The following is a 17,500-nucleotide window of genomic DNA, read 5'->3' on the forward strand; positions in this document are numbered from 1 at the left end:
GTTGCAACTCTATACACACCAGAGATTCACTCGCCAATCCCCAAACAACAAATCATATTACTCTGAGAATGAATGGCCTTCGGTTAAAAGTCACTATCAGCTGCTGCTTCTTCTACAACTATATACAGGAACTCCACGAGCTTACTGATGACTCTCATTGACAAAAACCAATCAACTTTCTTCAGACGACGTATCAGGGGATGTTCGCGAGGCCGAAATGACTCTGGAATGGTGGTGATTTTTGTTTCCTTCTTTTTTTTGAATTTTTTCTTTGCAGCAACCTTTCCCGAGGGGTGTCTGAGCGGGTTCTAACCGAGGGGAACGAAAACCTGCTGCTGCCACGTCGGAGACACGCGAGGGCGGAGCCAGACGGAATGGACGGACACACACACACACTCTGTCGCCAAGGAAGGTGGGTTGGAGATAAAGAAGGGGGGATGCTGAGGCTTTAGGGTCAAATCCCATCCAGATCCCATACATTTTATGTATCACATAACACCACGTGGCCAAGCAATGGATTCATGTTCGAAACATGAACGGTGGCAATGAAATTTAGACATTGGAATCCCGCCCTGTCCCCCCCACCTACGCTTACCGTGGGTGAGGAGGGGGGCGGTTTGAAGACGAGGGGAGGTTCAAACCCCCCTTATGATCTCATTACTTTGCATAAAGCATTACGACATCATATTGGTAGCACGATCAAGCAAGATGCAAGGTGATGAAATGAATGGTACAAAATCTATTAAAAAAGGCCAAATTTTTCTCCAAACATAGACCAACAGTTGGGATCGAGTTACCTTAGTAAAGTATATACAAAACCATTACATTAGCATTCTTAATTAGACATATTATTAAATTTAAAATCCTGAAAAGGAATCAAAAAAAATCTATATAGCAGAAAAACCACCAATGTCTCAAATTTGAAATCTGGCCAATCCTTCAACTGACAGTCATGAACAAACTCAGCCCAATTCTAATGCTTAGAAAGATATGCAATCTGCAAAATCAATAAAAAAAAACTCTTAACAGTAAAAAGAAAAAATAGATAAGTGTTGTGCTTATTAAAAAAAAATAAAAAAAACAATGCAAGGAAGTGGTGGGTAGTCTCTTGGCAACCCCAGGGTGAAGTCCGGCGCCACGGTTTCCCCTTCCCCTGAGGGAATCTGGGGGAGTGGGGGTGGAGGGAATGAAGAGCAAGATGGGGGGAAGGGGGTTGAGCTCTTGCACCACGTGGGAATCACCGGCCAGCCTAGTACGAAAGGAGGCTGCAACGCAGGAAGAATTGATACATGGCGTAAGTGAGAGAAAGGAAAGGACGATGAAAAATGTTACATAAAAAAAAACCATAGACGATCCCAAATACAGCAAGAACAAGAAAAATGAAAACCAAATAGAATGTTTCACGAGGTGCACATGAGAGAGAGAGAGAGAGAGAGAGAGAGAGAGAGGAGATGCATTTACTTCCAAATCGAGAACAACACAACATCTACATAACCAAACAAAGTATCTTCTATCATCTACACAACCCTCAAAACAGTAGTATCTATTACCATCTATCAAACCCTAAACGAACAACAGGAAAAGAAACCAAACTGGCAATATGCAGTAGGTGCCACGTGATACCCTTTTTAGCTTGGCACCAACGGCATATGGGCAGACTGCTTGTGTAATCATGTTTTGGGTAGGGTTTTCCGAGACTTCTCTCTCAGAGGGCACCACAAATTGCAGGGTCAGGAATCCGGCCATGAGAGAGAGAGAGAGAGAGAGAGAGAGAGAGAGAGAGAGAGAGAGAGAGAGCCAAGTTATTTGATACCATACATTGCCTCGAATTCTTCCACTCGGATGCGTTCTTTCAAGAACTGAAGGCCAAATGTTCATTGTACTCGCATGGGAGATTGCAGCTGTTAATTGTACTCGGATGGGAGATTGTTAGAACATACGCCAAAACGCTGCCAACTTGCAACTAACCACATGAATGCAAAATAAGGCATTGATCAAATTCTATTAATCAACTACAATTTCCTACATGGGTTAATAACTATTGCAACTGGCGAGAAACCAAATATTATGACAAGTAATGAAAATTAAGTTTACTAACTTATTAAATAAGTTTATATCTGGAGTCTCATCCATTGGCCTGCAATTAATCCATCCAGTGGGCGCTATTTAATGGTTAGTTCTAGTCGATAGCTTTTTCTTGACCAAACTGCGTGCTCTTGTTATTGAACAGTTTTGTCAACGCCTTTTCTTATGTTTCTTAATACCCAAACATTATTCCTTGGGACGGCTTACTGAAGACTGAATGACAGTGAGTCGGGGTATTCAAGTCCATCTCCAATGCCCTTGTTGCATCTTAGCTCTTTCAATCTATGCCCCTGCTTGTACTTATGCTTCTAATGATATAGTTTACATATTTCACATTCTTAATCCTCATCGCAATGTATCGCTATATATAACTTGTTGAAAATCCAAATAGTCTGTAAATAATATAATCGAATGAATTAAGAGCAACAACGAAATAACTATATCAGACTGCAACACACTGGACGATTGAAATCCAAACTGCAGTTTGCAACTAGGCTAATTAAACATGGTGCACAGACTTCATGCAACTTCATATTTTCAAGTCTACACTTAAGCTTTCTCCGTATATTGCATTTTGACGTTTATGTTGCAGTGACGATAACAACTGAATCTCCTTAAGTATATATTAGTTTAACCAGACCACTGAGCTGATTAACAACTCTCCTAGGGCTGGCCCGAAGGATTAGATATTTTTACAGGCTAGAAACCCATTGGTTACCTAGCAACAGGACCTACAGCATATTGTGGGATCCGAACCACATTATATCGAGAAATGAATTTCTATCACCAGAAATAAATTCCTCTAGTTCCGCGTTGGCCGAGCCGAGAATCGAACTTCGGACCACCGCATTGGTAGCCGAGGGCGAAATCCACTCGTCCAACGAGGAACTACTGAATCCCCATCAAGCTGGATTGATGTGCCGCCAGTGGACAGTTTATTCGTGATGCAATAGAGTGTAAAATCGCTACCATTTCCCCAAGCAAGCAAGCACGCGAGATTCCAAGCACAGATAAAGAAAGAGTTCGCTTCAGGATGAAACTTTATCTGCCATCACGCAAACGCGCAGAGAGAAGAGAGAGAGAGAGAGAGAGAGAGAGAGAGAGAGAGAGTTATAACAACCGTATAAAACTAAATGATTCAAAAAGTCAGCAGCAGGAAAACGCTGAGAGAGAGAGAGAGAGAGAGAGAGAGAGAGAGAGAGAGAGAGAGAGAGAGACTCATACTATTATAATACGTATGAAATTAAATACAATAAGCCTATATAATCAGGAAAATGCTACGAGAGAGAGAGAGAGAGAGAGAGAGAGAGAGAGAGAGAGAGAGAGAGAGAGAGAGAGAGACTCATATACTATTATAATACGTATACAATTAAATACTTCAAAAAGTCTTTAAACAGGAAAATGCTACGAGAGAGAGAGAGAGAGAGAGAGAGAGAGAAGAGATAACGGTGTCTTGTCTAATGTCAGGGTGAACATCAAATGATACCGAGTTACATAGTGATAAGGCTCGCACAAATTACATGTCATGCCCGTCAGCCATGGATGTTACCGACCCTGTGATGGGGAAATAAATATCTGCGGAACAACAATGGAGAACAGACTTGAATGACGACAAAACGAACAACAATGGAGAACAAATTTGACGGAGAACGAAAAAGAGAGGCAAGATGGACAACAAAGAAAACTCTACAAACCGGTTTCTGTTATACGCGAAGAGGGGGCGTGAAAAGTCCGTAGACTTCATCACGCAGACTCGTACCTTCAAAAATAGTACTTGACTTTCTTTGTATATATCTGTTATTCAAATATCTAATCACTTGGTTGAAGAGAAACTGATGCAATTTGCTTCAGATAATGAATGTTGCTGGTGAATAATGAAGAATATACTTGAAAATACAAAAAAAAATTCTAACAAAAATATAAAAACAACGATAGATAATCCGAATGTGAACATGAAACAAAACTATAAATAAAACACACCCCCCCCCACAAAAAAAATTATATCAAAGTCTGGGAAGAGACGAATAAAGTAAGAAAAAAAAAGTTCGATTACCCACAGGATGTTCGCATATTACTAAAGGTAACACGAATAAATATATACTCTCTCACTGCAGACAGGAAACAGTTAGTACCGTGGCAGGGGGTAAAAAAAAAAAAAAAAAAAAAAAAAAAAAAAAAAAAAAAAAAAAAAAAAAAATACAATGAGAGTACGAAGAAATATGAAAAAGGCAGACGTCTAGCCTGACCTGCCAGGCTGAAATAAACTTAAACTCATACAAGTATAAAAAAAAAAAGCTCTCATTTCAGCTATGCCAGATAAATCTGATATAACAACAAGTACCCATCAGGGTAAAATAGTTATGATTAGCCTAACAGTGAAATGTAACATTAAAACTTAACATCAAAACATAAGAGTAACAAAGCCATAGCTCTCTGTTCATTACATACAACAGCTTAAAATACAATTAAAAACTAACTATCTATCCTTATCCACCTTTCCCAAATTGCATTTAATAACGTAAAAATCGTACGTACAAGCAGGCGAATAGATATATACTTTTTCCCTGGGAACTGGAACGACAAACGTCTTGCTTGACCGTTAAGTAAACCAAGAGGATGCTCGCTACCAGACGTACGAATAAGTGTCAAAAGGGGGTGGTTTTCTTTGGAACAGAATGACCGTGAACTTGCAAAAAAGATTTAATCGTGGGAAACGCATACAGGCTGATTACCTAAGTATGGCTATTGCAAGCCCAAGAGCGTTCATTCTTTCTCAAAATGTATTCTTAAGTGAGCTTAAAAGGGGAGAGAGAGAGAGAGAGAGAGAGAGAGAGAGAGAGAGAGAGAGAGAGAGAGAGAGAGAGAGAGAGAGAGTTCTGTATTCTTACCTACGTATATTGTCATGCAATTTCTCACTGAATGAAAACGCTATAAATTATTAAACAGCTTTTAAAGTGTATTTGTTAGCAAAGGAATTGCTAGCCTAAATCAGATCGAACTAGACGTTTATTAATTCTTTGTATTCGTCATAACAGCAAAGAACCCTCAGTACCATGTTAGATTTCTACAAAATAAATCACTACACATGAGACCAATAAATAAAAATAATAATAATTCATAAAGTTATTTTTAAGCATATTCATTTTGTCAATGCGATGGAATATTCTTTAAAAATAAAGTACGCATTGCAAATGGTACAGTACAGTATCAGTTTTCCTGTAAAGTAATTAAACTTTGGGAAATACAATATCAAAATGCACTTAGCCTAAATATGGAAGTAACTCGTTTCAAACGACAATGAAGATGAAAAATACTTGAACTATATTGCTTCAAGTTTAAAGTTACTATAATCCAAAATAGCAATCAGAAATTAGCATTATAAGATACCTAGAATATAAAAATATCACAAATTATAAAAAACAAAAATGGGGCAAATAGTAATAATTCAAAGGTACTTATATACCAAGGACCTGGGCATCATACTGTAAGATCAGTCTTGTAAAGCTTTAGGATCAGGCAGAAATGTTAAGCCTAAAATACCAATTCATTGTTAGCAGACTTTTAGGGCCAATAACCCCACTTCGACATAACAATGGTCAAAAAAAAAAAAAAAAAAAAAAAAAAAAAAAAAAAAAAAAAAAAAAAAAAAAAAAAAAAAAAAAACAAAAAAAAAAAAAAAAAAAAAAAAAAAAAAAAAAAAAAAAAAAAAGGAAGAGACCAAAGGAGTAGGACCAATTTCCCTGTATCCCGCTGTGATCCTTTCAAGTCCACCAATATGGCCAATATATTTTGTTCGTCAAAAGAATGAATAGCATAATAGGGTAGACATAAGAAGTTCATTCAAATATTAAGGATGTGAAGAGCTCTACATCAGTCATAAAAGATATGAAATACCGATATACTGAGTTTAACAGTTGGCGTCCAAAGCCCGTAGAGTTACTGACGGTCCAGTTGACTACTAGAAGATCACACGAAAAAAATACAATAATGGTATACATTACTCTTTAAAAACTATACACAAGTTAAACCTCACTCGTAGCCTTTCATTAACGCCATACAATTCTCAAGCAGTTAAGTATATATAGCAATGTTTTAGCTTTACAACTTCGAAAAAACAAAACGAAATGAAAACAGTTTTCAATAATAGAGTAAACGAAAGGTCAAGACGAACACCCCCATAGACCAGTTGATCTCGGCATTCTCCCCCAAAAGTGCAAACGATCACTAAAGCTGAGGACTAAAGCCACAGTGTGCAAAACAACAGGAAATGCCGAAGAGCAGCTAACTTTCGCGACGCCCATTGGCTTGAGAATGAACATCCCTACCAACAGAGTATTAAAAGATAGTTTCCTTAACATTATACTTATGTTACTATCTACGCAAGATTAGGAACCAGGACGGTATGAGTATGCTGAAACAATTAAAACTGTCATAAAACAAACTAAAAAAAAAAGTACTCCTACAATAACAAAAACCAAACCTAATATAAAAGTCATGAGCTCAAGGACTTTACTTCAAATTTGCCGAGCTTTCATTAGCTGCGCGTGAAAACTCTACGGGATTCACACGCCTCGTAAGGGCACTTGACAATTTGCTATAAATAGCTACTATTCCAACGGTTATGTCCCATCTTGTTAACGAATTAATACAAACGAAAACCACCAAACTTGGACTACACCAACAAATAGTGATGAGATAAAATATGAAAGAAACAGAAAGTTCGGAAGATAACAAACATACGAAGATAAGAAAATAACCCTAATGGCTTTGTCGAGACCGATTTAGGCCTATAGAGTCGAGGTTTGTATATATATTTTTTTCGTCTGAATCTTATGCTGTAGAGAATAAGGTCACCCAATGAGTAATTTTGCAGGGTCACGTGAGAACTCAAGAGGCGGTTAATTCCAGTACTTTTCGGTTAGTCTGACTATTGTCAAAGACTCATCTCTGGTGGCGATTGAATTCTATTTATGAGGAGAAACTAGGACATGAGATCTGTGAGTGTACTGAGAAGCAGGGACTGCAATTTTGTAGTTTCTTTAAGTGTGGGTCAGCATCGCCGTTCTCTCTCTCTCTCTCAAAGAAATTAGGAGGTAATCTTTCATTAGCATTCTCATGTCATTGTTTACCAGGAAGATGTCTTGCAGGGGGGGGGGGGGGACGGCGAGTCTCTATATAAAGGTAGCAGGAGGAGGATGAGGAGGAGGAAGGGAGAGAGTGAGAGCAGGAAGGAGAGGGATGGAGGGAGGGAGTGACTCAAGCTGATGACGAGGAGGAGGAGGAGGACCTTGACTTCGAGCCAAAAGAATAGAAGGTAGGGGAAAGGGTGGCTTTTTTGTTTACGAGGTCTCTTCCTGGCTTGCAATTTGCTTTGGTGTATTCATAGTCTTAGTTTTGCTGTTTACCAGTCCATTAAATGTTAAATGTAAGTATAGCTTTAATAAAGACATTTTCTTGAATTCGATTTCGTTATTCTTAGGCAAAGAACAATTTAAATTCGTTACTTGTAAAAATACACACAAATACACAACTCGTGAAGTAGTCTTAGGCCCAACAATTTCATAATGATAATAATTTTCTTTGGAATACAAGAATCAACCTTAGTCTTACTTAAAAACTATACAAGCAAATATAGCAGTTTCCTTGTAACATCAGCACACCCAGGTGTAAGTTCCATGAATGCTTAAATGTACTATTTGTGCTACAATGATGCTGCATAGTAATGCTGTCAGTTGTGCAATAAAACAAAGTACATAACCTTTGAAAAAGCGCCCTGCTTTCAATATCAAGGCCACAAGGGTTACAGTGTCCTTACAACGTCCGGACAGATATTGTGTGTGACTGACCTACTGATACCGTGAGATAAACAAACACTAAACATTTGTGACCACTTAACAACACACAAATGTAGTTGCTCTAACTCAAAGCATTTGGTTATATTATAATAAACTGACAAACACCGATCATTCAGGGCCGCAGACTAATAATTCAGTCTTTTGTTATGTAACGACCGCCCACAATTAGCATCCTCGCAAAATACACTCTCCCTCTCTCTCATATAAAAGAAAAAAAAAGTATGTATTTCAATTTAGAAGACCAAATAATTAACAAACACTTGCGTGTGAGAGCTATTTATATTAAAAGTAAAATAAACTAAATTTGAAAACGTCTGAATATGGGTTACTTCAGTCTACAAAAGCTTCAAATGAAGTAACACGCCTGACTGCCACAATCTGTCGAAAGTCATACAAAAAAAAAACACTGGTATAAGATTACTGATCTCCCTGGTGATGGAGAGAGAACGACTAATCTGTTAAGATTGTTATCTCTAATTAGCCCTAATACCTTATGCGGAGTACTTCAATCACTGCAACAACTTGCTCTAAAATCAGCCTCCATTCTACTGTGTTGTAACTGGATTTAAACGTCGCGTCAACTGAAGAAAAAAAATTATTTCCCAATTTGCTTGGCGTAGTTGCCCACCACTTTCAGGGAAAATTGGTAATCACACGTACTCACCTGTTCAGCTTTGACTAATAGCTAAGCATGTATACAATTGCAAATATATGGACTTTTATGTTTGTAAACCGATTTACTGTGGCAAGCAGAAGAAATCATGCTTGAAGAAAACAAATTACTTTTCATAATGAATCTGGGCATAGATATTCTTCTTACAACCAGTTATAATACTAGGTATCCAAAGGAAAAACAGTTATTGGAACACCAGATATTAATAGTGAGAAGTCAGAAACAACAGACATGAATGGCTACTAAAACGAAACTATTTTAGGCCTATGAATATTAAACTTAACCCTAATAAGTCGTAAAACTAATACGGGATCTAGCTGCTCGAACTAACCTAGGCCTAACTATCAAGTGAAGCTACACCTATAAAATCAGTAGCCAGACAATCTTATTCTAATTTAGATACCAAATATAATACACCTTTTATACATACAAACTGGCAGGTCTACAACTAGCTATGAAATGATTTTGGTAAAATGAAAAAAAAAAAAAAAGTTAAAATGAACTATAGCCCTAATAGGGCTAAGCTAAAAATTACTAGGTCTATCATTGTTGCCTAAATACAGTGATGTTGTTCACTGTAGAAGCGTCAGTTTATCTCTACAAACAATCAATTGCCTGGTCAACTTCAATAAAGAAAAAGTACAAGGAAAACGAAATTACAATCACCACTGGCTAAGTTTCAAACTGGACCATCACTATCACCGCGGGTTAGCCAAGCGTATCGAACACACCTGTTCACCGGAAAGAACTTTTATAACATCTGTTGAAATAACAACGGTCCTGGGGAAGTAATTACATTAATAAGACAATGTACAATCATCACTCACCTTCATTGGGCAATGTAGGAGTTTTACTCCTGGTGAGGAAGTCTTTAACCATCTTGGTAGTTATTGTGAAAAGCGAGACTTGTGTAGTAATCTACAGGTGAGAACCAAGTTTATGCCTCAGGACACATGATTGGAATGACTAGAAGTATATATTTACACATTTATCACAGACGAAATAACATGCGCAAGAACAGCTGAGGGGGCTAACACAATTCTTGCGGGTTTGTAACGAGGCACACCACCCTTTCTTCTAAAAAAAATTTCCTTCGTTCTTCTAGAGAAATTTGCTATGAGCACGATTTTGTTTTTATATTCTTTTTGTCACATCACTCGCAAAGTATATTGCCAACACTGTGATCCATTGTGCATAAGAATTCAGACGCCAGAAACACTAACTCCTTGAAAAGAAACAATCGTCTATAGAGGTCCATCTTACAAACGGTACATCTACACCTTCCTCTAACGGTGGCTCCTGCTCGACTACACTTTCTGTTCATTCAGTGATCGAGCATCACCCCCCTACACCCCAATCACCAAGGCCCAGACCTCTGACGTCAGTAAGCTCCGCCCATCTTTGTGGGGCCACTCATCGAGCGTTTCTTCGCACATGTAAACAATCATAATCATAAAGGGGATTTGTATGCACAAGAGGAAAGATTCAGTTATGAAGATCGTTTAGCTACCTATTCAAAACAGATTTTCATGGCAATATGAGTTCGTACTTGAAGAATTCTCTTTTAATCGCTGTTTGTTGGTGTAGAAAGCAAAAAATGGGTCAATGTAATGATGGATTACTTTACACGAAAAGAGAATGTCCACCGGACCACTGACAATAAACCAGCGGCCGCTCTCCGCACTGATGATGAATCACTACAGCTAAATATAATGATAGATAGGCATACAAGACGATTGTGGGGATCCGCTCCTATCACAGCGAATTGCTCCAATCCACTGCACAAAGGTTCTTCAAATAAAGGTTAAATGAAGCTTACTTGACCAGTATCCCTTCAGACTCACAAACACTATCTCAAGGGCACGATCCTACCCTTCCAGACTTCCTACGTTCTACCGTCATCATGATGAACACCTATCATGCCACTACCCACCCTCAATTGCACCATCCCAATGCACCACTTATCACACCATTATCGGGGATAAATGGCAACTTCGGCCACGATAAGAGACAATTATAATTCCATTCCGCAGTCGCTAAGAGCAGTCCTGCTCCAACAGACAAAAGACGCACCACCTGATGACCCTGAAGCAGGCGAAGTGGGGGGAATGTTTCCGTTAGTTTGGGCCGCTAAATGCACGCTGTGGGAAACGGGAAACAATAATTTGATGGTAACCAACCGTTTGTTGATCATTTTTTTCTGTATTTCTGATGAGCGTACAATACTTGCAAAACCGACGAGCACCATGGAAAGAAATTTCATATCCCTGCTTTTTCCGCAAGTTACATAACGCTAGACAACCATATTTTTCAGTTTCACTACGCTATTAAATACATTTACACGATACGTGTTGATGACGTGCTGAAATACAAAATTAATAGACTACTTAACTCGACTGTATCGTCTAAAAAAAAAAGACAAGTAAGATCAATTTAGGTGGTTACATGTAGCATCATAAAACAAAAAGTAAAATATTTATGATGTATGGCTGATGCCTACATTATAATTTACCTGGGATATGAAGTGTTTAAAACGCACCATACATAAAAAATCATTAACAAAGAACAAAAATTTAAGTAAAACAAACTGACAAGATTCTAGATCATAATAAAATCAAGCAATAGCAATTCATGAAACTTACAAAATGGAAACCATCACTACTCATGTATAACATTTCGACGAGCTTCTTACCCCCCCCCCCCCCCCCTCTCTCTCTCTCTCTCTCTCTCTCTCTCTCTCTCTCTCTCTCTCTCTCTCTCTCTCTCTCTCTCTCCTTCCTGAATACGCACGTCACCGCAAAAAGAACTTGGAACCTGTTCTTGCAGAATAACTGGGAGCTATCCGTCATCATGTACAGAAGACTTATCTGTTCTTATCACTTTTTATCGAAACTATCTGTAACAACGACCCTCTTGTTGCAACTCTGCAACAGCGCCAAGCAAACCCAGTGGCACCAACGCTTCGTCACTGCATTGCAAAATGCTGCAATGAAGTCTTGCCATTCATTATTTCAATGATGTGATACACTATGAGTGAAGCGATTAAAAATAACTACTGGGAGATTTCACACAGCCATATATAAAGACCAACACGACCCTGTAAATATATCTCTAAATTGTCTGTGATGAAATGTGTAAATAAGATACTTTTCAAGATAGTTCTCATGCTGTTTTTACTTGGTATGACAATAATGTAATAATAATATCTGAAGCTCTATACAACATTCGCATAAGCTTAACGTATGGATCTTGAATCGATCATATAACAACAATTGCAGCCAAAAAGTTCAAAATGAATGACCCAAGTTGCGTAGGAACCTATGGACATGACTCACTCATTAACGAATTTCTGCCCCCCACCCCCCTCCCCATCCACTACAAGCCCCAACGGGTATAATCATGGCCCTGGTATGATACCCAAAATCGCAGGAATTACCTTGCAATCATTAACGCCCACGTACCCAACGGACAACGCCCACAGAGCCGTAACGAATTCGGAACAGAATCGTTTACCGGGAGGGGTTCAAGGTCAGTAGCATCAAGAGTCGACGCGAAACGGGTGATTCATCCCGCGAATATCGAAGACCCGATAGAGATACGCATAATTGAGGGCCACCATAACTTTGGGTTTTATGTCCTTATCATTATCCATTCGTGTCTGGCTAATTATTCGCTCAACAAATTGATGTGATGTGACTGAATGCTCTTTCTTTTTTTCTGTCCAATCTGTGTGGGGCAGCTCAATAACCTACTTCTCTCTCTCTCTCTCTCTCTCTCTCTCTCTCTCTCTCTCTCTCTCTGTCTCTCTTCTAACGGATTACCTCTACAGGTAAGTTGCTTAATCATTTCCTTTTTCAATTAGGCAATCCCTTAAAAGACTCTTACACTCTCTCTCTTTCTCTCCCTCCCTCTCTCTAGGACTCCTATATAAGGATATTTCCTCTCCTCTCCCTTCACTTCCTCTCTATCTCAGCGCGCAGCATCCCTGCACAACCCGGGGAAGGATTAGGGGATAGGGGATACCGGGGAAGTGGGGAAGCGGGGTGGGGGTTTGGGAAGGGGTTAGGAACAATGCTTAGTCACCCGACCCCTTAATTCCACGTCACTCTTTCTCTAAACGTAGAAAATAATCTCCTCTGCCGTGAGGAACCTTCCAAATTCGATGTGCAAAAATGACTAAAAAAATTTTCGGTTTTAATTGTAGTCTTGATAAATGCAATGTTTAGAGGAAACGTTGAATTAGCAATTACCATAATTTTTACGTCGTCATAAATTAAACGTTTAGATAAAGAGATGAATTAATCTTTTTATTACGGAAATGACCATAATTTCTACGTCTTGATAAATTAAACGTTTTTCTTCTACGCTTGATAAATTAAACGTTTAGATAAAGAGTTGAATTAATCTTTTTATTCCGAAAATGACCATAATTTCTACGTCTTGATAAATTAAACGTTTATATAAAGAGTTGAATTAATCTTTTCATTACAAAAATTACCATAATTTTTACGTCCTGATAAATCAAACGTTTCAATGAAAAGTCGAATTAATCTTTTTATTACAAAAAATTACCAGAATTTCTACGTATTGAAACAGTTCAGATGAAAGTTGAATTAATTTATCTTCTTGAAAAATTACCATATTTTTACGTCTTGATAAATTATACGTTTAAGTGAAAAGTCGAATTCATTTTTATGACAAAAATTTACTATAATTACTACATTAAAATCTTGACTAAACCACGATTCTACATGAAGTCTGATTAAACGTAGAAAATAAATGTTTTTATCAAAAAGACGAAAAAATAGCCGCTTGTTTAATGTGTGGAAATAATTCCACAAATGGTTGAACATAATCATTATTATAGACGATGTAAACTTTCATTTTTTTAGTAATGAAATAAACGCTAATAAGGTATAAAAGAAATTATTTGTCATGTAAATAATGGTTGGATAACTTTCCATTTTAGCGTAATTCTTGTCATATAGTGTTAGTCATAATGGTAAGTATTCTCTATTCAGTTAAAGCCTGCTTGGTATGTTGAATGTGATGGCGACTCATCTTCATATGAAAGCGTATACACTAATAATAATAATAATAATAATAATAATAATAATAATAATAATAATAATTAATAATAATAATAAAAGGAACCAGGAAAAACTAGATGCCGAAGTAGCTCCAGGACTCATGCAGAAGAGTGTGCTCCGAGAAACAGCGAACATAGTGAGAAAAGTGATATACTCCTAAGGAGGCAGGATGCCAACCCGGAATCCCACACACTATATATATATATATATATATATATATATATATATATATATATATATATATATAAACTACCCAGTTTAATATGATGACAGTGACAGACAAAAATATAAATAAATAAATAATAAATAATAATAATAATAATAATAATAATAAATAATAATAATAATAATAATATAATAATAATAATGGAGAAAAGCCACAGTTATGTATGGGTACAAATATATATATATTTTTTAGAAATCTCTACATTGAACTTTCGGGAATCTGTTCGATGCCACACGGAATGGGGAATCAAAGAGATTCACGAAAGCTTTATGTATATAGGATTATTTTCAAATGTATCTTTGCACTCAAATGTAACTGTGGATTTGTTACTCCGTTGCATACTCATGCTATTATGGGTATTTTGTAATAATAATAATAATAATAAATAATAATAATAATAATAATAATAATAATAATAATAATAATAATAATAATAATAATAATAATAATAATAATAATAATAATAATAACTTGGTGCCATTAGAAAAATACTGAACGGCAGCTTACGAAAGGGAACTTTATTAGGTAATAATACATTATTATAAATAAAGGGGCATAAATAATTAAATATGACTTGCTGGCAACTTTTCTCCGTCGTGAGGAACACCACAAATAAAAAATGAAAAATAAAAATTGAAATAATAAGGCAGCTGCTGATGAATGAAAGGAAAGCCGAAAGAATGAAGGAATGAATGTCATGACTTAATAACACATGAATGAAGATGGAACAAACACACAAAACTTTGAAGATAGAAAAAATAAATTAGCGAATGAGCGAGAAGAATGATAAATGAAAGATTGAGATGAATAACACATATGCGATTGAATGATGAAGTAACGCATACATGAATGAATGAATGAATGAAGAGAATAAAAAAATATTACAAACCGATGACGGAAAATATAATGAAAAAGCGTATAAAATAAAATAAATATAATAATAAGCTGTAGAAAATATAACATATATAAAAAGGTGGTAAAAAATATATAATAAATAGCGGTAAAAAAAATCTATATAATAAAAAGCGGTAGTAAATAAATTAAATATAACACAAAGGGGTAAAAATTATATTAATAAACATAATAAAAAGCGGTAGAATATTAAATAAAAAACGGAAGAAGGCAATAAAAACAATAAAAAAAAAAACGGCAAAAGCATAGAAAAATAGAAAATAATGAAAAATAAAAAACAGAAGCCCCAACATACTATTTAATTCCAAACAGACAACGAGCATCCGCAACGAAGGCCAAAAGACATTGCGATGCAAAAGCTTTGTAGATGATCCGCCGTTTACAAGTCAGCTGCAATGGCCATTGCCGTGCATGATGTCTCCCCATGCGCCCCTAAAGAAAGGAAGAAAGGAAGGAAGGAAGAAAGAGAAAAAGAATAAAAAGAGAAATTTATTCCCCGCCACGCGTTCGTCCCATTGTTCTTAAAGAGGATCTGTCTGTCTGTGCTTTTTTTTTTTTTTTTTGTTTTTTTTTTTTTTGAATAAAAAGACCGGCGTGACGGGAACCCGATGAACCATGGAGGAGGAGGAGGAGGAGGAGGAGGAGGAGGAGGAGGGGGAATCATACGACAAAACAGAATGGGGGGTGAGGGGGCAGGGTGGGGGGCGATTAAGCTTGATTCATCCGGAATAGGCAGACGGGGTGAGCAACCTTTTCTTTAGCTCAGGCTTGAGAGAGAGAGAGAGAGAGAGAGAGAGAGAGAGAGAGAGAGAGAGAGAGAGAGAGAGAGGCAATCATTGTTTGTTTCTTTAATGATAGTTTTTTTACACAAGAAGGCCGACGGGATGTGCTACCCGCAGTCCGATTTAAAAAAAAAAAGAAAGAAAGAAAGAAAGAAAAAAAGGGAAATTAATGATTGGGTCTTGATCCTAAAAGATGATATCCACACGTCTCCTAAGAGAGTTAAGTTTACAGAAAAGATCAATGAATCAGCCTTGTGATTTAAACGTCATTTCCAACGCTATCATCAAACAACACCGGAAGGCTGTTGCTTCCTTATACAGAGGGAACAGGCAGCCTTGCCTCTTAAAAGAGAACAGCTTATAGATTCTGCCTTCTGATTAATACTACGTTTATGATACAGGGTGTCCATAAAGTCCCAGTACGATTACAAGTATTTATTGCTCAGAATGGTACTGGGACTTTATGGACACCCTGTGTTATACATTGAACTGGATATACAGTTACTTAAAATACATCTTTGTGGTCTTGTAGAAGGGATAAACAATACCTTGACGCCTCTTTGTTGTCTTACGATCGAGATAAACAACATCTTACCCAGCATCATTCTGGAGATGATCTTCAGTCGCTGTTGTTGCTATTATCAGAGTTAAATAATTCTGCCATGTGTCTTGCAATAATTATAGATGAAATTTGTTGTTGTGGCCGTTCGTATATCTACAGACAAGCACGCCAGAACGAGAATACTTCACCATGTAATATTTTTTCAGTAGCTATATTTTCTATCATTTTTTTTCTTTTTTTGGGGAGTCACAAATTCCAGTGGGACGGTCAACCTCATGTCCTCTTTTAGCCCAGACCGGAAGAAAACGAAAGGCGATGGGTGGGACTTAACCACGAAATAAGCAACTGATTATGGTGTCCATTCGACTGTTGAATTTAATTTTGTGAAAAGGCCTACATTTTACCTATAGAGATGTCTCGGGAGAGAGAGAGAGAGAGAGAGAGAGAGAGAGAGAGAGAGAGAGAGAGAGAGAACAGCATTTCGCTAAAGGGACAACTGCCAGACATAGAAATCATAATTATCTGTAATATCTAAAACGAAACACAACACATCGACGTCCCTGTCAACAAAGCTTCAACTGGAAGTGATGTTAATTCCATTTCCTGAAAACGCAGCTGCGATATAACACAACGTTAAACTCTCAAGGATCATCTTGCTGATATCAAAGAAATTTGGGCACAACAGGCTAAGTGTTAAAGGTAATAGTATTCAAGTTATTCCCCAAGTAAAATACCGCTTGAATAAAATGTCCATCTTACTTTCTGGAAACGAAAGAGAACTCATTCCAAAGCCACGACACTTCCTAATTGATGCAAATGGTTCACATTCCCTTAAGATAGTGACACCGATAATCTGGTCCAGAAAGGCGTTCAGACACGGGAAATATCTTGAACATTTTGAAGAACAGAGAGGCCGTGACATTTATAGGGTCGAAATATAGTGATCCCAATTGATGGTTCTGCCTGAGGTTGTATGAAAGAAGAAGAAGAAGAAGAAGGAGAGGAGGAGGAGGAGGGAGGAGAACAAGAAAAAGATGGGAAAGACGAAGATTAAAAAGAAGAAGAAGAAGAAGAAGAAGAAAGAGAATAAGAATAAGAAGAAAAAGATGGAGGAGAAGAAACAGAAACAGAATAAGAACAAAAGGAAGAAGAAGATGATGATGAAGGAGAAGAACGTGAATAAGAAGAAGAAGAAGAAGAAGAAGAAGAAGAGGTCAAAAGTAAAAGAATACCAGAAGAAGCAAAGCATCCAGGACACCGTCTACAAATCCGTTACAATTCGTCTCCAAAACCTCCCCCCCCCCCCCCATCCCCC

General features: G+C 37.3%; 1 protein-coding gene across 8 annotated transcripts in view; it reads right to left on the reverse strand.

Annotated features, from left to right (window-relative positions):
* The window catches only part of LOC135203117 (protein TANC2-like), a 561,962-nt gene that overhangs the window by 82,961 nt on the left and 461,501 nt on the right, over positions 1 to 17,500 (reverse strand). Inside the window, exon 1 of one of the 8 annotated variants that reach the window (XM_064232752.1) lies at positions 9,441 to 9,939. The exons of the other annotated variants lie outside the window; for them this stretch is intronic. Coding sequence (XP_064088822.1) covers positions 9,441 to 9,492 — 52 coding nt within the window. The 5' untranslated portion in view covers positions 9,493 to 9,939. Of the gene's footprint in view, positions 1 to 9,440; positions 9,940 to 17,500 lie in introns of those variants that run through there. 8 annotated transcript variants of the gene reach the window in all.

The sequence above is a fragment of the Macrobrachium nipponense genome, chromosome 33 (genome assembly GCF_015104395.2).
Source record: "Macrobrachium nipponense isolate FS-2020 chromosome 33, ASM1510439v2, whole genome shotgun sequence".
In the NCBI taxonomy this organism is placed as follows: Eukaryota; Metazoa; Arthropoda; class Malacostraca; order Decapoda; family Palaemonidae; genus Macrobrachium; species Macrobrachium nipponense.